We start from the raw sequence: 22,491 nt of genomic DNA on the forward strand, positions 1-22,491 counted from the left end.
TGTAGAAATGGATTTACAGTCATTTTAAAGACAGAATACAGAAGCAGAGAAATGAGCGTCATCACTGAGAAAGAACACACGCAGCACATCCAGAGTTTGAGTTCGCTTATTGTTGAACAGACAAACCGAAGAGTGTTAAACGGTCTCGTTGTTGCTCTGACTGATCTCAGTGATGCGTCTTCGTCATTTCTTTGGCTCTTCTGCTCCCGGAGCCTCATTTACTAAAAGATATTCTGTGAATGCAGGTTTGTCTCAAAGTCAGAAATCATCAAAATCCGGTTAGAATGCTGTAAAACGGATTTATTGGATTGTTGGGTCATAAACGAGGCTCCAGAGACGTCGACTCGCCTGGAGAACAAACATGTTTTCTTTCTTTTTTTGGCAAATAAACACAAAAGAAATCTGTGGCAGAAAACACAGATCTGAACGATTTAACATCGATATCATGAGATTAATAAGAACCAGAACCAGCTCAGTAAACAACAACAACAGATGAAGCTTATAAAAAACAAACAGCAACAAACTGAACCTCGGATCTTGAACAGACTCATTCATTCATTCACTCGGCTGCCGGAGCCGCGGGTTCGATCCCCGGCTCCGCGCTACTTGTCCCCGCCGGCGTCGACCTCCTTGGCGAGCCCGCGGATGGACAGGTCGTACACCACCTCCTCGATCTTCTTCACGTCGTACTTGAGGCCGTCGTACCGCTTCCTCAGCGGGTCGTTCTTCAGGTTGAGCAGCCGGAAGCCCGAGTCCAGCTCGTTGATGAAGTTGGAGACGCGGAGCGGCCGGGTGTAGTCGCCCGCCGTCACGCTGTTCACCGCCAACCGCGACTGGACGAAGAAACGGGAGGTCGTTTAAAAGCAACACAAAAATCACCACTGAGCTTCAGAATTAGTCAACAGATGACTCGTTTAAGATACGATAAAATAAGATACGATAAAATAATACAAGATACGATAAAATAAGATAATACAAGATACAATAAAATACAAGATACGATAATATAATATAAGATACGATAAAATAAGATAAAATAAAATACGATATAAGATACAATAAGATACGATAAAATAAGATATAAGATCTGCTACGATACGCTACTATACGATACCATAACATAAGCTAAGCTATGATACGATAAGATGTCATAAGATAAGATACGATGAAATAAAATGAAATAAGATAAGTTGCGATACATTAACATACATCTTCCATTTTAAGTTTTGTCAGACCAAAACTTAAAAACATTTAATTTCCAATCATATACAACAAAGACTATTCAATTTAAAAGGCCGGGACTTTCACGATCAAAATGTCACATGATGTAAATACGTTTTCTATTTATTGACGAATGACTCAACATTCAGTGACCAGTTTATTAGGTACAGCTCTCTAACGCAGTCCGACAACAGTCCTGTGAAGAAATGATTTCTTCATGAAGGTTCATTGATTCAACGAGAGGATAAAGCTGAATATGACATCATACAGAGACGTCTCTCTGTATGATGTCATACAGAGACGTCTCTGTTATTAAGCCAACCCTCATTGATATAAACAGGGTGGACAAAATAATAGACAACAGAAATCAAGGGGTAACTCACCAGCTCACTGGCCATGATGAGCACACCTGCCAGGTAGTCCTCCACGTCCAGGTGGAAGCCTTTCTCTCGCACCACCTCGACTGAAGAAGAGGAGGAACAACAGGAACTAGTGAACTAGTGTAACAGTGACATCATGATGCCTTCAGGCTCTGCTCAGTGAACATGAGTACTGGCTGAGGGTAAATGATAACGTTATCATGATGTGTTCACATGTCATCTGTGAAATGTAGTTTTGGTGATTTTTCTTTGTACTTACTGCCGAGTATTTTGGCGACTTCCTCCCGGACCACGAGGGTCTCCGTCTCCAGATAAACGACGAAGGCGGAGAGGAACGCCAGGCGCTGCAGGACGAAGCGCCAATGTTCATGGAACCTGAAGAGGACCACGAGACGTTACACTGACCCTCTGTATCCCCCGACGGTTTGATCTGTGCTAGTATTCTTTGCTGAGACAACATTCCAAGAAATCTTTGTTTAGTTTGACCACGTGTGTGTGTGTGTGTGTGTGTGTGTTGTTTAAATAAAAGATGAAGATATTTAGAACTGTCTGCTGATCATGTGACTGCTTTCAAAAAGGTTCCCAAATCAGAGCTCTACTTCAGAGTGAACCACCTCTCACACGAGCACATCTCTGCTTAAAGGAGAATCGTGTTAAACTGCTGATGACTGAATACACCGACATGTCTACATGGTGATGAACATCTCAGTGAACGCAGGAGTATCTTGATGAACGGTGTTTCATTGGTGAGGTCTCTGCAGCCGACCTGTAGTACTGCTCCACAGGGAACTTTGTCTTCAGCTCGCCGAGCTGCGTCCGCACCGTGCAGAACAACTCCCGAGCTCTGGCACATTTACTGGGAACTACACGAGAGGAGAGAAGAAGAGGAAGATGTTAAAAGATGGACGACGACTCTGAGACGACGTCATTGAAGAAAGTTGAAACGCTCACTTTCTTTGAACCCTGACGGCTGGTGGACACTTTGGAGGACCGTCAGGATTTCTCTGGCCGTCTGCTCCAACGTCTGGACCACTTTACGGATATCCTGCAACAGTGAAGACCACGTGTTTAAACATGAATAACTGTAGTTAGAGAGCACCTTTAAAAAGAGTTTAACAAGAGCGCTGACAGACAAATAATAATAACAAAGATCACTCGATAAAAATAAACTAAGAAATAAATTAAATAAATTAAATTTAGTGAAAAGAATGTAGCAAAACAATTTAGTAGAATCAACAAATTGAAATAAATACAATATAACGTCTCCATTAACAGTTGAACACAATGAAGACGTGTCACACGTTTAAAGGATCATTAACACATATTCTGATGGAATAAACTACATTTAGATGAAGATCAAAGAGAACACACGTTAACGTTAAGAGCGCGTGACTGAAGAGCGACACGTCGTCAGATAACGAAGTCTTAACTTAACATGTTGTTCAATGAAGTCTGGCGTCACAGCTCAGCGACACGCGGTGACTTCAACGCGCGTTAATAATAGCAGCACAGACAGCAGAGCGTCACGTCATTCATAAGGGAACGGAACATCCCAGCGGAGCGGAATGAAGTAACGTGCCGCTCGTTGTCGTAGTCAACCATTTAAAGCGCAGCTGGCTGTGTGCGCCAGACTGCCGTCATCTTATCGCTGCTTCTGTGGTGGCTAAACAGTTAGCCGCTAAGCTAACGGTCTCTGGGGCGCTAACACTGTTAGCAGCCTCGCGGCTCATTCGTACCTCTCGGACGTCCTGGTCGGCGCTCAGGAAGCCCTGAATGTAGCTGAACATCTCGGTCACAGACATGATGAGGATCCGTGCACCAGCAGCTAGGCTAAGCTAATTTAGAAAAAGAACGTGCACGAGAACCGCTCCGCGCTGCTTCGTGTGGCGCGTAGAGATGAGGTCATGACGCGTCATGCTGCTGTCGCCAATGTTTTTAGTGCTAAAGAAAACATATATTTATGTATTTATTTAATGTATTAAAACAGGAAAGGTGTCATAAATAATAACAAAATAATAAAAATAATTCACTTTACATTTATCTGGAAAAATGTGATTTTCTTTTTTCTTTTTAAATAAACAAACAAATACAAGAGAAATATTTTTATAATAACTTTTGAAAATTATAATAGCATTTTATTCATAAATGTTACAATAAATAACATTCATTGTTGTTTTTCTGAAAGATGTTGAGAGCAACATGTGAACTATTCAGTCTATAATCTCTATAACATTAATATAATTCATTCATTATCTTTTATTTATATCATTAAATTGAACGCTTGCACTAAACGTATTTACATAAACTGTAATCTTTAACAAAGAAACACACGTTATGATATAAAACCGCTAAGAGTATTTGCACAACACATTGTTGTGCAAAGTCTAATTGAAGTACTAATACAATGAATGAGAATCTATATTCTTTATTGAACATACATTATATAACATAATACATACAAATAATTATTCATCAAAACAATTTACATTTATTACGTCATGAGGAAAATAATTCTCATAAATTATAAACTAAAGAAATGAGGGTTTATTATTTCTAGACGTGTTACAATAAACATGATATTTATCAATAACAATGATCTCATTTCAGAAATAGTGTAAATTGAATATGAATAATAACTGTCTGGTTTTAATTCTGGTGAAATAACAGACATGCTGCATTACGTCATTCACCCTGGTGATGGAGCCAAAGTAGCGCGTTGCTGATGTTGCCTTCAGGTGCTGCTCGGAAAAAAGACATTCATCATAAAACAGTTACTCTTTCCAGCTCCATCCGTGGAAACATGAGGCTGTTTAACATTATCACAGTGAAGTCACAACAATGAGATAAAATAATAATATATCTTATTGCAAAGCAACGTCATGCTAAGCCCTTAAAGTTAAAAAATACCACGACTCTAAGGGCTCCGTACCAACAAGATAATAACTATTAAAACAAGATAATAACTATTAAAACAAGATAATAACTATTTAAACAAGATAATAACTATTTAAACAAGATAATAACTATTCAAACAAGATAATAACTATTTAAACAAGATAATAACTATTCAAACAAGATAATAACTATAAACAAGATAATAACTATTCAAACAAGATAATAACTATTAAACAAGATAATAACTATTCAAACAAGATAATAACTATTTAAACAAGATAATAACTATTCAAACAAGATAATAACTATCAAAACAAGATAATAACTATTAAACAAGATAATAACTATTCAAACAAGATAATAACTATTTAAACAAGATAATAACTATTCCAACAAGATAATAACTATTCAAACAAGATAATAACTATTTAAACAAGATAACTATTCAAACAAGATAATAACTATCAAAACAAGATAATAACTATTAAACAAGATAATAACTATTCAAACAAGATAATAACTATTAAAACAAGATAATAACTATTAAAACAAGACAATAACTATTAAACAAGATAATAACTATTAAACAAGATAATAACTATTCAAACAAGATATTAACTATTAAACAAGATAATAACTATTCAAACAAGATATTAACTATTAAAACAAGATAATAACTCTTAAAACAAGACAATAACTATTAAACAAGATAATAACTATTCAAACAAGATATTAACTATTAAAACAAGATAATAACTATTAAAACAAGACAATAACTATTAAACAAGATAATAACTATTCAAACAAGATAATAACTATTCAAACAAGATAATAACTATTTAAACAAGATAATAACTATTCAAACAAGATAATAACTATAAACAAGATAATAACTATTAAACAAGATAATAACTATTCAAACAAGATAATAACTATTTAAACAAGATAATAACTATTCAAACAAGATAATAACTATCAAAACAAGATAATAACTATTAAACAAGATAATAACTATTCAAACAAGATATTAACTATTAAAACAAGATAATAACTATTAAAACAAGACAATAACTATTAAACAAGATAATAACTATTCAAACAAGATAATAACTATTCAAACAAGATAATAACTATTTAAACAAGATAATAACTATTCAAACAAGATAATAACTATAAACAAGATAATAACTATTAAACAAGATAATAACTATTCAAACAAGATAATAACTATTTAAACAAGATAACAACTATTCAAACAAGATAATAACTATCAAAACAAGATAATAACTATTAAACAAGATAATAACTATTCAAACAAGATAATAACTATTTAAACAAGATAATAACTATTCCAACAAGATAATAACTATTCAAACAAGATAATAACTATTCAAACAAGATAATAACTATAAACAAGATAATAACTATCAAAACAAGATAATAACTATTTAAACAAGATAATAACTATTCAAACAAGATATTAACTATTAAAACAAGATAATAACTATTCAAACAAGATAATAACTATAAACAAGATAATAACTATCAAAACAAGATAATAACTATTTAAACAAGATAATAACTATTCAAACAAGATATTAACTATTAAAACAAGACAATAACTATTAAACAAGATAATAACTATAAACAAGATAATAACTATTTAAACAAGATAATAACTATTCAAACAAGATATTAACTATTAAAACAAGATAATAACTATTCAAACAAGATATTAACTATTAAAACAAGATAATAACTATTCAAACAAGATATAAACTATTAAAACAAGACAATAACTATTAAACAAGATAATAACTATAAACAAGATAATAACTATTTAAACAAGATAATAACTATTAAAAGAGACAATAACTTGTACAAACAAGATTTAAAACAAAATGTGTGACTGTTGAGTTTACTGACTTTTTTTTGAGTATCTTTTCTATTTTAAAATCAAAATCGACCTCTTACCTTCTGATCCACCACTCTCGCTCATGTGCGCGCCACTTACAGCGAGTCCTCAGATTTCCGACGGCTCCAGAAGGCATCACCACAGAGCGCAGCTGACGCAGAGAGACGGTCTCTTCAGCCGCCTGTTGCTCGTGTTAGTCCCGCAGACAGATCACCAGCAGTCGGGTGTTAGAGAGCGGCTCCCTCACTCTCTGCTCGTCCGTGTCCGTCTCTCCTCGGAACCGATCCGTGTCCTTTAAAGCTCCGGTTCTATTCGGTTCCTCGGGACTTTGAACAATGCGTGAGACCGCTGCTCGGATCCTTTGAGATGGAGAAAAGCTCAGAAGATGAGTGCGTGGATTCAGGAGCCGAGACTGCGGGGTGAGTGGAGTCATATTCATACATTAGTGTGCTTTTCAATGATGGAAGAATGCAATTTAAATCAGGTTTGAATAGTTCATTTAACTTAAAAAAAAGTAAATCAAGTCACAAATTGTCATTCCCAGTATTCTGATGCTTCATGTATGAAAAGATGTCTGTGGGCGTGTCTTTAGGGAGTGACGTCATGCAACAACGTGACGAATTAAAACGAGTAAACGTTTAAATTGAGGAGTGACGTCACATTAAGAATGAATTACATCAAAATCATTTCAAATGGAGTTTGGTGGGAGCCAGCTTGTATATTTAGGGGAAAGTGACACGTTATTGGAGGTCCTACATTATTGTTATTATGAGTCTATATTATTATTATTATTATTATTATTAGTGATGCTGAATGTGATGGAGGAATAAATAAACGTGTTGTTCCTTCTGTTTTCAGCCGTTAGACAAAGATGTGCCTCACTTTCTTCTGTGGTATGTCTCTGCTGTGTGTGTGTGTGTGTGTGTGACCTTTAACCCCTCTAAACTCACGTAAAAAACGTTCAATAGTTAGTGAGTTCAGGATGAAGCTGTTATCTCGTAGAAAGTCTCTTTAGATGTTATTTAGTTTACAGATGATAGTTTCTAGAGTTTGTGTCTCTTATTGTTTCCTTAAATGTTCATAAACCGTTTAAAAGGTCTTTATGGATTAAAAGTCTAAATGACCCACATCTGTACAGCTGTTATCTTAAATATCATATTTATAGTGATGGAAGTGATCCGTTTTCCTTTAGAACGTGTTCATTTGAGTTCTTCAGTGAACGTAATAATATTCAGTAAATGTTCTCATAATTAATATTGTCAATATCACCCATTTCTAATTATTACGTATTTAAACGGTTATAGAAACGGTTTATTGCCGTTTGTGCGTGACAATAAACACAATAGAAAAATAGAAATATGGAAATTTACAATAGAATTTCATGCTGAATGATGGACGCCTGTCGAGCTTTAGCCCTCAAGAACAAATAAAACATCATTTATTTATCAACAATAATTCTCATTAATAGACATAAACGTGCCGGATTCAGACAAAAATCATGTTTTTATGGGAAAACCTCCATCAGGTCTTTTCCTCCACCTCCACTGCCTCAATCCACTTCCTGTTATACATACATATGTAATATGTATGTATGTAATATGTATGTATGTAATATGTATGTATGCATGTAACACATAACATGTCTCGAGGCTTCAAACATCCACAAACCAGCGAGAGACGTCATGACGACTCCGTCTCCTCTTTACTTTATTGTCTTTGGACGGAGATGAAGCGGAGCTTCCAGACTGAGACGCTGATGCAGGGAGTCCTGCCAAACACACACACACACACACAAACACACACACACACACACAGAGACACACACACACACACACACACAGACACACACACACACACACACACCCAGGAGAGGCATTAAAACACTCTCTGCTTCCTCCGGCTCATAATCCATGTCTGTCTTTTGTCTCCGTCCCTTCTGAAGAACCCATCGTCTCTTCTTCCTCCTTCTCTGCTCACCTCCTCTTCATCACCCCCCCCTCCTGTTAAAGCCTCCTGTTAGTTAGATTGATAACCTCCTCCAGCAGGAAACAGACTCGTTCCTCTGTTTCCTGCTGCTACACACACTTTATTAGTTTAGTCACAGTGTGTGTGTGTGTGTGTGTGTGTGTGTGTGTGTGTGTGTGTGTCTGTGTGTGTGAGAGTGTGTTTGTCAGCTGACTCCCGTGGGAATAACAGTCTCAGGTTGTATGTTCACATGTGAGCCGAGTTATAATTAGTCTCTTCTTCTCAGTCGTGGAGCGAGTACGATGGAGGATCAATAGCACTCTGTGTGTCCAGGTTCATGCTAAGCTAAGCTAAGCTAAGCTAAGCTAGCCATCATGTGAACTCTGCTTTGCGTGTCATTGAACGCCTCGTTCTGGTTCCAGCTCGTCACAGACACACATGATGTCATCCTAAACATCGTGAAGTAGAACCAAACTACTTTGTTATGTTGAGAGGAAAAAGCTTGTTTTGAGTTGAAATAAGTACGTTTTTTAACTTAGATTCAATATTAAACTTTAGATTAAACTATTTAATTCAGTAAAGTAATATTAGCTTAAGAAACCAAGAAACACTTTTATCAGAAATTGATGATATCTAGTCTCACATCAATGTGATCTAAGTGGAATGTACTACAAGTATAACATAGAAATACTAGTACCTGAACATTGTACTAGAGAGCAGTAGTAGTATTACAGACAGTACTTGTCCCAGTGTTTCATCTCCTGTTTAGCACTTTATGGGAAATATGAGTGAACTTCACTTTGTAACATAAACTTCTGTCTCCTCTGTTTCATGTCCTCGTCTCCTTTGTGTCCTCGTCTCCTCTGTTTCATGTCCTCGTCTCCTTTGTGTCCTCGTCTCCTCTGTTTCATGTCCTCGTCTCCTCTGTTTCATGTCCTCGTCTCCTTTGTGTCCTCGTCTCCTCTGTTTCATGTCCTCGTCTCCTCTGTTTCATGTCCTCGTCTCCTCTGCAGGTCTGATTACAGTCCCTTGTCCTCGACCAGCAGTAAGTAAACTAACGCAGACATAAAACTCAAACACACATCACAGATCAGCTGCTTCATGTTGTGTGTGTGTGTGTGTGTGTGTGTGTGTGTGTGTGTGTGTGTGTGTGTGTGTGTGTGTGTGTGTGACCTCTCACCGGTCTGGTTGCCAGGTCTCCTTCACAATGGGGGGATTATATCCAATATTCGCTCATTAATGAGGTCTACAGGAAGCAGAACCACACCCACCAGTCAGGAAGCACACACACACACGCACGCACGCACGCACGCACACACACACACACACACACACACGCACACACACACACACACACACACCTCGTCTTTCCTGTATCAGATGATCTTCTGCTCACTATTGTCTGCACAGAAGAAGAAAACCAGAGTTACTGTACTTTGACATGTTGTTGGGGACGTCTGAGTTGTTGGAGTCTAACATGTTGTAGAGATGCTCTCCATTCGGTTACATTATGATGCCTTCAGGCTCTGCTCAGTAAAAAGGAATATTCGCCGAAGGTGTGTTAAAAGCTCATAATTCATCTCTGATATCTATTTTATATTCATGTGAAAACATCTCCTTCAAGCTACTGATGACGTTATAATGTAGCTTCAGCCAGTACTCATGTTCACTGAGCAGAGCCTGAAGGCATCATGATGTCACTGAATGAACAATGAAACCTGATCAGAGACCAGAGACTAGAACCTGTGATGGTTGACGGTAGACTGTGAGGTGGACTAGAGGACCACAGACCCACTACCAGTCTCCAGGTTACTCGTTCTACTGTTTCTGTTGGGTTTAACTTTGAGGTGGATTTTTAACAGAAATGAAATCTTTAACAGTTTGAACAAGACTTTTATCTAGTTATAGACTTTATAGAAGTAAAAAGTTCACTCTCAGCTAGTTAAACGTAGCTAACAGATAAACTGTTTACTTGCATTAAGATAGATCGTGTAAGACAGGCAGTGAGTCTGTTTATACACTATTACACTAATAAAGTCAAACACTGTCCTGATCTAACGCACTGTTAGTTTGTGGTGTTGAAGACTGAGGCCAGTCGTACTGCACCACTGCCTCCTAATATAATATAATATAATGTAATCATAATGCAAAGTATTGAATCACTCAGCGTGTAGGACAGAGAGGACACAGAGTAAAGTGTCTCTGCTCTTCAGGAGGTTTTTGATTCAACGAGGCTTCAACTGAGCCTCAAACACGTCATCACAGCAGATGAGCGTCCTGCAGGTAATAACAACACAAAGACTTCCTGAGAAAACCAGGAATGAAAGGAAGATTAAAAACAGAATACACATGCATCAGCAGATGAGCGGTGAGTCTGTTCTACCACAGACAGGATTGATGGTGGTCTTAACAGAAGCCTGGGGGGGTCACACAGGTCCACGTCAGCAGCAGATGTTATGAGGCCAACATGTCTCTCAGACAGTATCCACCATAACCTTAACCTGCAGAAAACCCTTGTTCACAAATACACTGTACTTCCTGTGGATGTTTCACAATAAAAGTTCCAAGTTGAACACTTTTATGTGAGGATGCAGCAGTAGAGACTTTAAACAGCTGTGATGTGTGTGAACAGAGAGGCTAGATATCAATTAGCCAGTTAGGGCCGAACAATAATGCTCAAAATAATCATTTTTAATCAATACTGAGATCACGATCATTTATTTTATTTTCTACTGGACTTGGAACTTGACTTGACTTGTCTCCAGTTTAAAAGGTGAGATGTCAGTAAATTCCATGTGGCTCAATCTGAATCACTAAAAACTTCTGTTTAACATTTTAGAAATAACTAAATAAGTTTCACTGAATTTTAATCAGTTTACTTTTAATTCTTTGGCAGCAGTCAAACCGACGTACGAGTCTTTTTCTTTGTACCAGACGACATAAGAGAGAGAGAGAGAGAGAGAGAGAGAGAGAGAGAGAGAGAGAGAGAGAGAGAGAGGCCTCCTCCTTACAGTTCATCCCTCAGTTGTTTTGACTTACATGGAGGGCAGCTAGCTGAAGCACACACACACACACACACACACACACACACACACACACACACTGCTAATCACTCTCATATGTGCAGCGTGTTGTTTTATCTCACGTCATCTTCCCTCAGTTTGGCTGCTAAAGCTCCAACACAGAGCGACGGTAGAAAAGAAGGAGACACGCCTCTCTGGAAACTTGATTTTGTGTGTGTGTGTGTGTGTGTGTGTGTGTGTGTGTGTGTGTGTGTGTGTGTGTGTGTGTGTGTGTGTGTGTTGAGGCTGTGCTCGTGCACGAGTGCTGTGCTTGATTCAGAACATCAGCTCCAGCTTGAAGACGAGATTAAGAGCTTAGAGACGCACTAACCCTCAGGACTGATCCTCTAATGGATTCTGCTCATTAAACTGTTGATGGATCCATCAGGTGGAATCCGTCTCGTCTGTTGCATAAAGATACTGCTCCGTGATGAGTAGACAGTTTAGGCAACAAAAGGACTTAGTGAGGTTCATGTCATTTATTGCATTCAGCAAGTTAAGTTACAAATAAATCAACGTTGACGGAACAAACGTGTGTCTGCTGGCTGAGCGGTCGCTGGTCGCTGTTGGCTGTTGGCTGTTGGCTGTTGGCTGTTGGTTGTTGGCTGTTGGCTGTTGGCTGTTGGCTGTTGGTTGTTGGCTGTTGGCTGTTGGCTGTTGGCTGTTGGCTGTTGGCTGTTGGCTGTTGGTTGTTGGCTGTTGGCTGTTGGCTGTTGGCTGTTGGTTGTTGGTTGTTGGCTGTTGGTTGGACTCTCTGTGGTCTGCATACTTCCTGGTTCATGACTTCATGTATGACGTATGAATACGACGTGTTATTGTTCATAGGATTAGCTACAAATGCCGGATGAGACCAGTCTGGACGTAAATAAAACACACGTGTTGAGAGGAGGAAGGAGGAAAACAAGCAGCAGGTGATATTAAAGAGGATGAATAACGTTTGGATGTTTGAGGTGTGATCGTCTCTTCGTCCTCTGCAGAAACTCAACATCATCGTTTGCTTTGGTTCCGTTTATCGCTCGTGTTACTGGAACAATGTTTGACATCTGGAGCTCAAAGTTGAGTTAAATGTTGGCGTTGGTTGATGTTTGAAGGTAGTCGGTCCACGTGTTCCAGTCTGTGGTTGGATGTCAGATACTAAAGAGTGATTCTAATGCGATCAGACAGAAATAAACATCAGTGTGTGTGTGGCCTGGATCCTGAACCAGTCTTCTTTAATCCTGCAGACATTTCACTTACAGACTCACCGGAAGGTTGATCTACATCATCTCCTCCAGACATCTGGTTGATGCTCTTATTCTGACGTGTGTATATATATATAGCGCAGGGCAAGTTAACGCGCTATTATCGCGTTAACGCATTCATTAATTAATGCTGACAATTATTTGTAGCCTGTCAGCGTTGAGATGCTCCTCCCGTCGTCACTGACGTCCTGACGTTGAATCAGGAAGTAAATCCTGTATCTGTGTTCACCCAGAGTGTAAACCACAGACGGTACAAACACGCTGCCGCATTTACGCCTATGTGACGTTATGTTGAGTGTTGATGGAGCTGCTACAATGTTAGCTTAGCATAGCACCGATCGATCTGAGCTCCATTCAGAAAACATTTTAAAAGTTATTTTCTTGTCTTGAGGAGAGAACTTCATACATATCGACATCACTATGGTGTTATTTCTGCATCACTTTTTGTCCGTTTATTGCCGTTAAATCACAGCAGAATCAGTGCGTATGCATGTGTGTGTGTGTGTGTGTGTGTGTGTGTGTGTGTGTGTGTATGTGTGTGTGTCTCTTCAGCCTCACGAGGACACTTTGTGTTCATGTTTAGGTTTTTAATGGAATGTGAATCTGGTATTTAACCGGCTCATCGATCATTTAAAGTAACAGAAGTTGTGATGAACTTGTCGTCTTTGGCAGAGTGAGTGAATCACCAACTTGAATGTATTATCTATGTTCTATTTATCTGGTTCTAGTTGTTTTAATTTACTTTCATTACATTAAATTGCACCAATAGAAACATAAATATTAGATCGGGGTCTTTGAAGATGATTTGTTTTGATCAGAGCAGTTTGTAAACACATTAAATCTGTTGACTCGTCCAATCCTCATGAAACTGTGTATTTTGTATTTTATAATATTATTTCTGGAGATTATTGTCGACTTATGGAAGCTTGTTTTCATTCTTTCATTCCTTCAAACCAAGTTTAACAATGAAACTACTGTTTATACCCAAAAGTAAATATTATTTTACAAAACTAAGAAACTTAAACTTAAATATCTCTGTTTGAAGCGTGAACCGTGTCCGTGTCCTCTAGTGACCGACTGAACATCCAGTAAATGAGAACCGGTCCTTTCTGCAGAAAGGTCAGCGGGACTCATGAGGCCTCTCGGTGTCATGGAGGGATTCTGGATTCTGTTTGTGGGACAAGAAGACTGTTTGTTCCCCAAACGGCCTTTAAAGCTCAAACCAAATGGGACGCGTCCCCCGAGAGGCCAGATAACGAGCGAAGGAACACGAGATGAGGAGATACGCTGAGTGTGCACATTGCAGGAATGAAAAACACTAAATATGAGCAGAACATTTCAGCGGTTCACGGGGAGCATCGGGTCTGGAACCTGCCTCCTAATAACGGCACTAATGAGCCCCGTGGGTCTGCGGGGGGTCGAGGCGTTTGGTGGTGTGGTGGTATAAACCCTCCTCTCTAGAGTGGAGGTTAGTTTACGGAGTTTCTTGTCTTCTTGATTCTTCTCAGTTCATTTTGTTTGTTGGTCCTCCAACGTTTCAGAGAATAAAGCCACAAACAGCCCTCTGATCTGATCATCTCATGCATTCTGTAGGAAACATGCTCAGAGGAGGAAGAAAGGAATCTTTTAAACTACGTTGTAATTGAACTTCTCACAGACGACAGGATTTAGTTTGTTTGCTGATGATAGTTTAACTCTTTTCTTCTTCTCGTCTCGATGAGGTGAGTTCTCGATGGGCGAGCTCCAGGATCCCTTCCTCGTCTGCGTCCACCTCATCGCTGACCCCGGCCGGGGCAAGTTGCTGCAGCGTGCTGCCGACGGCGTGCTGGCGTGGGTCCACCCTGAGCTGCAGCTCTTCCGGGTCTCGGAGCGGGCCTCCGTCTCCCGGCCCAAACGCCATCAAAACGGAGGCCCGGTTGGCGCCTCCTGCCAGCCGGCCCTGGCGGTCATCGTCTTCCTCCAGGAGGCGCACGGCGGCGAGGAGCAGGTGCTGATGCTGCACCGCGCTCTGCAGAGGCCGCCGTGGTGCTACCACCACACGGAGAAGGTCAGCAATGGCCGCCGGATGTTACCGCTGTCGCCGTGCAGTCAGGACTTCTTCACGCTGTCCTCCGGCACGCCACTCTGGGCCGTGCGGCAGGTCCACTACGGGAAAGAGATTGTGCGGTTTACCGTTTATTGCCGACACGAGAACTACGTGGACATGGTGCGGCTTTACAAGCTGCTGCTGCAGCGCAGGCCGGCGCAGAAGAAGGAGGACTTTTGCTTCTTCGTGGTGTACTCCAACCCGGAGATGGAGATCCAGTTGTCCTTCAAGAGGCTCCCGCGAGGCCAGAGTCCCGCGGTGCTGGAGTCGGCGGTGATGGAGGTGAGGGTGCGAGATGTCGGGACGCTGGTGCCGCTGCTGCCTCAGCCCTGCAGCCCCATCAGTGAGGTCCGCTGGCAGACGGAGGACTACGATGGAAACAAGATCCTGCTGCAGGTGAGAGGTAGAGGGGGGGGGGGGGGGGGGGGTCGATGCAGCATCGTATCGCGATATCTTGCGTAGCAATATTGTATTGATACACAAACGCCAAGTATCAATCTTTTTTATATAAACTACTAATTAGTGATGTCGGTGAGTCCTGGTTCCTGCATTGAGACACGTCGTGTTTGAGTCGCTCCACTCACCTGAAGCGTTGCCGTAAACATTTCACTCCTTATATCTACCAAAAGGTGCCTTAAAATAGCAGTTTATGAGCCTTTAGGACACATAAAATATGACAGGGAGTCATGTGAGCCGCTGATTAATTACACAGTTTAACTATCAAAGTGAGAGAAATGGACTGAAGTGAGATTAACGGAGTAAAAACTCTTATTAGATACAACAGATGCAACAAACTGCGTCATTTGCAAATGAAAGTAGGTAATAAATTGTAATACTCACAATACCACAATAATATGGTATCGTGACTTAAGTATCGTTATAATATCGTCACGTTATAATATCGTATCGCTATAATATCGTATCATTATAATATTGCTATGTTATAATATTGTATCGTTATATCGTTACGTTATAATATCGTATCGTTATAATATCGATACGTTATAATATCGTATCGTTATAATATCGTTACGTTATAATATCGTATCGTTATAATATCGATACGTTATAATATCGATACGTTATAATATCGTATTGTTATAATATCGTATCGTTAGAATATAATATTGTTATAATATCATCTCGTTATAATATTGATACGTTATAATATCGATACGTTATAATATCGTATCGTTATAATATCGTATCGTTATAATATCGTTACGTTATAATATCGTACTGTTATAATATCGTATCGTTATAATATCGTTACGTTATAATATCGTATCGTTATAATATCGATACGTTATAATATCGTATCATTATAATATTGCTACGTTATAATATCGTATCGTTATAATATCGTTACATTATAATATCGTATCGTTATAATATCGTTACGTTATAATATCGTTACGTTATAATATCGTATCGTTATAATATCGATGTTATAATATCGTTACGTTATAATATCGTATCGTTATAATATCGATACGTTATAATATCGTTACGTTATAATATCGTATCGTTATAATATCGATACGTTATAATATCGTATCGTTATAATATCGATACGTTATAATATCGTATCGTTATAATATCGTTACGTTATAATATCGTATCGTTATAATATCGATACGTTATAATATCGATACGTTATAATATCGTATCGTTATAATATCGTTACATTATAATATCGTATCGTTATAATATCGTTACGTTATAATATCGTTACGTTATAATATCGTATCGTTATAATATCGATACGTTATAATATCGTATCGTTATAATATCGTTACGTTATAATATCGTATCGTTATAATATCGATACGTTATAATATCGATACGTTATAATATCGTATTGTTATAATATCGTATCGTTAGAATATAATATTGTTATAATATCATCTCGTTAGAATATTGATACGTTATAATATCGATACGTTATAATATCGTATCGTTATAATATCGTATCGTTATAATATCGTATCGTTATAATATCGTATCGTGAGTATCGGTTTTATCTATGAACTCTGTTCTACGTACGGTTTAATGTCTTATAATTGCGTACAACAAAGACAGAAGACTTCATCGTCTCTAGTGCAGAAGAAGAAAAGCAGAGGAAAGAAAGACAAAGCAGCTTTAAGTTTAAGTACATGCATCCATCTTCATCATCATCATCATCATCCATCCTTCCTCCAGACCTTAAGAAGGTGACATGAACACATTGATCACACACACACACACACACACACACACACACACACACACGTATCACTTTCAGAGGGGATGTGTATTCAGGCGGATAAGTAGTTCTGAAAGTTGAAGCCGATTAAGCAGCCGTCCATTACTGGGATTGGAACGGCACCGAGGGAAACAATAAGCTAATCTGGTGTGACAATGGACCATAAGCATGATGCTAAGCATGATGCTAAGCTACCACCTGGCCTGAAGTCAGAGGCTCCTCTCAAACACGGACACAAGAGAGCCAGCAGCTGTTAGCTTAGCTTAGCACAAAGACTGGATTCAGAGAGAAACAGTAAACATGAAACACACACACACACACAGACACACACACAGACACACACACACACACACACACACACACACACACACACACACACACACACACACACACTAAAGTGTCATTACGTTTTAAATCACAGTCTCAACAGCCGACTCTCGCTGCCTCTTTCTCTGCTGTGTGGAGGACAAGAGAAGAAGTATTCATGCTCAGAGGGAAGGGAGGAGGAAGAAGAAGAGAGAGAGAAGAGAGAGAGAAGAAGAGAGAGAGAAGAAGAGAGAGAAGAAGAAGAGAGAGAGAAGAGAGAGAGAAGAAGAAGAGAGAGAGAAGAAGAGAGAGAAGAAGAAGAGAGAGAGAAGAGAGAGAGAAGAAGGATAAACAGAAACAGGTTTTGTTCACGTCCGTCTCTCTCTGACCACAACTTTCCACTTTTTGCTCTAAAAAGACTTTTACTGATCTGCTGAACGGCTCATCGGCTGCTGAGACAAAGCAGAGGACAGAGGACAGAGGAATGAGGAATGAGGAATGAGGAATGAGGACAGAGGAATGAGGAATGAGGACAGAGGAATGAGGAATGAGGACAGAGGAATGAGGAATGAGGACAGAGGAATGAGGAATGAGGACAGAGGAATGAGGAATGAGGACAGAGGAATGAGGAATGAGGACAGAGGAATGAGGAATGAGGACAGAGGAATGAGGAATGAGGACAGAGGACAGAGGAATGAGGACAGAGGACAGAGGAATGAGGAATGAGGACAGAGGACAGAGGACAGAGGACAGAGGACAGAGGACAGAGGAATGAGGACAGAGGACAGAGGACAGAGGATAGAGGACAGAGGACAGGAGGGGGGGTGCATCTTCAGCACTAGATGTCACTGACGCTCACACACTTTGACTCTGATCATTTATAATTAATAATGAATGTTTTTAGGAGTTAATCCTCCTGAAATAAGTAAATCATCTCTTTTCCTTCTTACTTCCAGTGAATCTTCTCTGAGACGATGTCGTTTGTGTCCTGATGGTTTTGTCTCTCCGTCCCCCTTTCAGGTCCGAGGGTCTCCCTTCAGACCCGATCCCGTCTTCTCCGAGTCGGCCTCGGCTCCGTCCACCTTCCTCCGCAGCGCCGCCTCCTACAGGAACCGCCGGCACCGCCACCACCACCGGTCCACGTCCCAGGACCAGCAGGACCAGCAGGACCAGCAGGACCAGTGGGCCACCTGGAGGCCCCAGTGGAGGGGTCAAAGGTCGGGCTCCACCTGCTCCTCCCCCGGTCCCTCCCCCTCCCCCCATCACAGAGGCCACTCCCTCCACCGGAGCTCCTCCCTCGTTCCGCCCTTCCGTCTCAACCTGGACGCTCTGGTCGGGGCGGAGGAGACGGACGTGGACACGGGGGACCAGGTGAGACCCGTTAGCAGCACCGACCTCAGCGTGGTGTCCGCCTACATCAGACCCGGCCTGCCTCAGACTTCCTCTCGGCCGCTGTCGGCGCCGCCCGGAGACATCGGCTCGTCTCTGTCTCCGCCGGGACGCGTCCCGATCGGCTCGGTCGGCACCTTGTTCGCCGCTCCGTCTCTGAGCGACGGCTCCGTGAACCAATCGGACAGCTGCAGCATCGTCAGCGCTCCGGTGGACGAGGAAGACGAGGAGGACGAGGAGGAAGAAGAAGAAGAGCAAGAGTTCTACATCTGATGTGTTGGTCTGCTTCCTCACGTCCTCTGTTGCATGAAGGTTAAATGTCAGCGACCAATCACACGAGAGACACTGATCAGAACCCGGTCTGCTTGAAACAGTTATTATTATGATTCTATGAGAATATAATAAACGTTATTGATTCAATGAGAAGCAGCTTAAAGGTGTTTCTCCACTCAAACACAACCTGAATTCACTCTCAGCTTATTTTATAATCTGTAGTTTCTTTCTGATCATTTCCATTGAATCCAAAATGAAACAAGAAGACGACGTTTGTTTCGTCACCAGGAGACGACTTTAAGGTTCTTAATGTATTTAGTTTGGTGGATAGTAAAGTTTATAAAACGAGTTAATTCATTTATTATCTTTTTAAAACAGTCGAACAAACTAATAATAATGTTTAAATGTTTTTTACTGTCACGATGATGGAACATGTTGATAATATTAAAATAAAGATGAGTTGTGACCTCAAAGTCAAAGTCAAGTTATTTTATAGTTTATTGAGAACATAAATGTTCTTTAAATGTTGTAGAATAAAGATCTACTTTAACCTTAAGTTGAGTATGAAGCTGATTTACCTGAAGTCTTTGAACGCAGCGCGGTGCTGCCCTCTGCTGCTCCACTTTGATCTGAACATTCAAATAAAACTTCTGAACGAAGAGTTAAACTCTGCAGAGAGACGACGTCATCAGCTGAGGTCTGAGGAGGAACCCCGACAGGTTGCCATGGAGACGTCTCCTCCTGCAGCCCCGCAGAGGCGATGATGTCATCACCGACCAATCAACGCAGAGAGTTTCTCACGTGAGGAAGTCTGGAGAACCAATCAGATAAAGATCCAGAGACACAGCATGAAGAACATTCATTTACTCTTCTTCTGCAGAAATAAACGTGTGTTTATACAGAACCAAAGAACCAAATGATAGAACCAAAGAACCAGAGAACCAGAGAATTAAACCAAACATTGAACCAAGAACCAAAGAACCAAAGAACCAGAGAACTAAAGAACCATAGAACCAGAAAACCAGAGAACCAGAGAATCATAGAACCACATAACCAGAGAACCATAGAACCAGAGAACCAGAGAACCAGAGAACCACAGCACTAAAGAACCAGACGTTCTTTAGACGTTACACCAGATGAGCGGACGTGTAGTTCAGTCGTAGAACCAGAGGAACCTGATTTGATTAAAGACACTGAACTATAAATAGAATCCGTGTGATGAAGAAAACGATCTGCTGCTGTTCAGGAAACCAACCTCAGTAACAATGATAATAACAATGATAATAACAATGATAATAACAATGATAATAACAATATTATTATTATTGTTATTATTATTGTCCTCTGTCCTAAGTCTGTTCATCTCATCTTCAGTCTTCAGTTTTAAACGTTCATGTTTTAGTGAAGATGATGTTCATTATTAGTTCATATTATAAAATAAAGGAAATATTATTAAAGGTGCCCCTGCATGTTTTATTTAAAGCTGCTGTGTGAACACTCTTTTTTTTCCCATGGTCCTTTGGGGCTCCAGCGAGGTGAGGACTCGTCCCCTCACGTCGCCCCTCTCTCAGTGCCAGCTCTACTGGCTTTAATCCTGCGAGGCGTACCTGGCAGATCGCTGTGGCTCCGTAGCGGCCTAACCCGACCTATAATCCATAAGTAGGCCACAAGCAGCCGGCCAATCACGGCCGAGCATCTCAACTCTGGTTGAACAGAAGCTGCCAAGTGAACTTTGTGACTGAGATCTTTGAGCAGCAGCAGTGTGATTTCTTCTGGTTTCATCTTCATCGTCTTCTCTCCTTCAATGTTGCTGCTCTTCTTCTTCTCTTGTTGTAATCTCAGCTGTAAGTCAGACACTCTGCAGCTAAACCACTCAGTTATGATTCATAAAAACATTGTGGTTGTGCTTAAAATTAGAGCGTAAACAACACAAGTACAACCAATAAATGTGACTATCGTTACTTCACGATAACTCAACACTTTGGTTTGTTTCACATTTCCTCTCCTGAATGATGTATTTATGTCAGAGAGCTGATGTAATCATAAATACATCACTAAATTGGTTGTTTTCTATCCTCATTGGCTGCTAACTCCTCCTCACTCCTCTTAAAGGGCCGGTAGTCATTAAAAACCTGCCCGACTACAAGCTACAGTCTGTTGATCCATGAAGAAGAACCGGAGCAGCTGCAGGTTCTGGTCCACTAAAGTTAGACGACGAGATACGACACGAACCAAAGATCTTCACTGGGAAGGACGTTCTTGTTGTTGTTACTCCTCTTCTTCATCTTCCTCTTCTTCCTCCTCTTGAACCATGATGACATACTGAGCCAGCTATCTTTAGTCTTAACTCGGGTTTTTCAGTCCAATCAGCCTCCTCCTCCTCCTCCTCCTCCTCTCCTCCTCCTCCTCCTCCTCCTCTCCTCTCCTCCTCCTCCTCCTGGGTCACAGGTCAGGTGGTGTGAATGGAGAGCCTGGGTCGGTCTCCGTCAGTGAGGATTAAGTTGAGAGGTGGAGGCCTCATCATGTTTCCTTGAGGAAGGAGCACAGGTTCTAATACTGTGCACGTGAACATGCACAGTATTAGAACCTGTTTCACTGAATATACTTAATTAAATAATATATTATAATAATTATTGTAATATCTTCCAACCAAACACAGTAACAAGATGCTGAGTTAGCTGGATTTTATAGGACCATAAAGAATATAAAGAAGAATAAATAAAATAATATATTAGAAAACAATTACAATTACAAATTAAAGAGCAATAAATAGATGGAATAAAAAATGGAAATATTAAGACGACTAACGAACTATAATTATAATTATTAGCATTTTCATTTATTTCTGTATATATTTAATCATATATTTTAAAAAATAAATATATTTTTTAAAAGAAATTAATTCTGTATATTTAAAAAAACATGGGACATTTAATGAACTACAGCGCATGAAGTGAGGCAGAACAAACAGAGACTTTCACCCAGGAGACCAGAGTCCATGTCTCCAGTGTTACGGTCGTGATGTTTCTTCTTCACATGAACCGGTCCCTCGTTAGACAAAGACACCAAATACCTGACGGCCTCCAGTCGTGTTCTCTTCTTCATGGGAAAGAATGTCCGCAGTTTATTTAGACCGTCTGAGTGTCTAATTAATATGTATATAACATCTATCTATATGACCTATTTCTATATATCTATATGATCTATATCTATATATCTATATGACCTATATCTATATGTATATAACATCTATCTATATGACCTATATCTATATATCTATATGACCTATATCTATATATCTATATGATCTATATCTATATGTATATAACATCTATCTATATGACCTATATCTATATATCTATATGACCTATATCTATATATCTATATGATCTATATCTATATGACCTATATCTATATGATCTATATCTATATGATCTATATCTATATGATCTATATCTATATATCTATATGATCTATATCTATATATCTATATGATCTATATCTATCGTTGAG

The 22,491-nt window shown here is 39.8% G+C and overlaps 2 protein-coding genes across 2 annotated transcripts; one reads left to right on the forward strand and one right to left on the reverse strand.

The window, feature by feature from the left end:
* Nucleotides 1-149: 149 nt before the first annotated feature.
* tsn (translin) lies at nt 150-3,487 on the reverse strand. The gene is made up of 6 exons (XM_079170877.1): nt 3,338-3,487; nt 2,553-2,646; nt 2,368-2,464; nt 1,861-1,976; nt 1,605-1,684; nt 150-833 (listed from the first exon to the last, which is right to left on the reverse strand). Exons 1-6 carry the CDS (start codon nt 3,401-3,403, stop codon nt 603-605), a joined length of 684 nt encoding a protein of 227 aa, XP_079027003.1. The 5' UTR covers nt 3,404-3,487; the 3' UTR covers nt 150-602.
* Nucleotides 3,488-6,774: 3,287 nt separating this feature from the next.
* fam124a (family with sequence similarity 124 member A) lies at nt 6,775-19,262 on the forward strand. The gene is made up of 4 exons (XM_079170874.1): nt 6,775-6,830; nt 9,390-9,421; nt 14,401-15,161; nt 18,337-19,262. Exons 1-4 carry the CDS (start codon nt 6,778-6,780, stop codon nt 18,976-18,978), a joined length of 1,488 nt encoding a protein of 495 aa, XP_079027000.1. The 5' UTR covers nt 6,775-6,777; the 3' UTR covers nt 18,979-19,262.
* Nucleotides 19,263-22,491: the final 3,229 nt, after the last annotated feature.

The sequence above is a fragment of the Pholis gunnellus genome (assembly GCF_910591455.1).
Source record: "Pholis gunnellus genome assembly, chromosome: 12".
NCBI classification, from domain to species: domain Eukaryota; kingdom Metazoa; phylum Chordata; class Actinopteri; order Perciformes; family Pholidae; genus Pholis; species Pholis gunnellus.

Coding starts and splice junctions, on each gene's coding strand:
- tsn (XM_079170877.1), bottom strand. CDS start 3,403: ATGTCTGTGACCGAGATGTTCAGCTACATTCAGGGCTTCCTGAGCGCC. Junction 2,465..2,552: donor GCCGTCAGGGTTCAAAGAAA/GTGAGCGTTTCA, acceptor CCTCTCGTGTAG/TTCCCAGTAAATGTGCCAGA. Junction 1,977..2,367: donor CCTGTGGAGCAGTACTACAG/GTCGGCTGCAGA, acceptor GGTCCTCTTCAG/GTTCCATGAACATTGGCGCT.
- fam124a (XM_079170874.1), top strand. CDS start 6,778: ATGGAGAAAAGCTCAGAAGATGAGTGCGTGGATTCAGGAGCCGAGACT. Junction 9,422..14,400: donor TCCCTTGTCCTCGACCAGCA/GTAAGTAAACTA, acceptor CGTCTCGATGAG/GTGAGTTCTCGATGGGCGAG. Junction 15,162..18,336: donor GAAACAAGATCCTGCTGCAG/GTGAGAGGTAGA, acceptor TCCCCCTTTCAG/GTCCGAGGGTCTCCCTTCAG.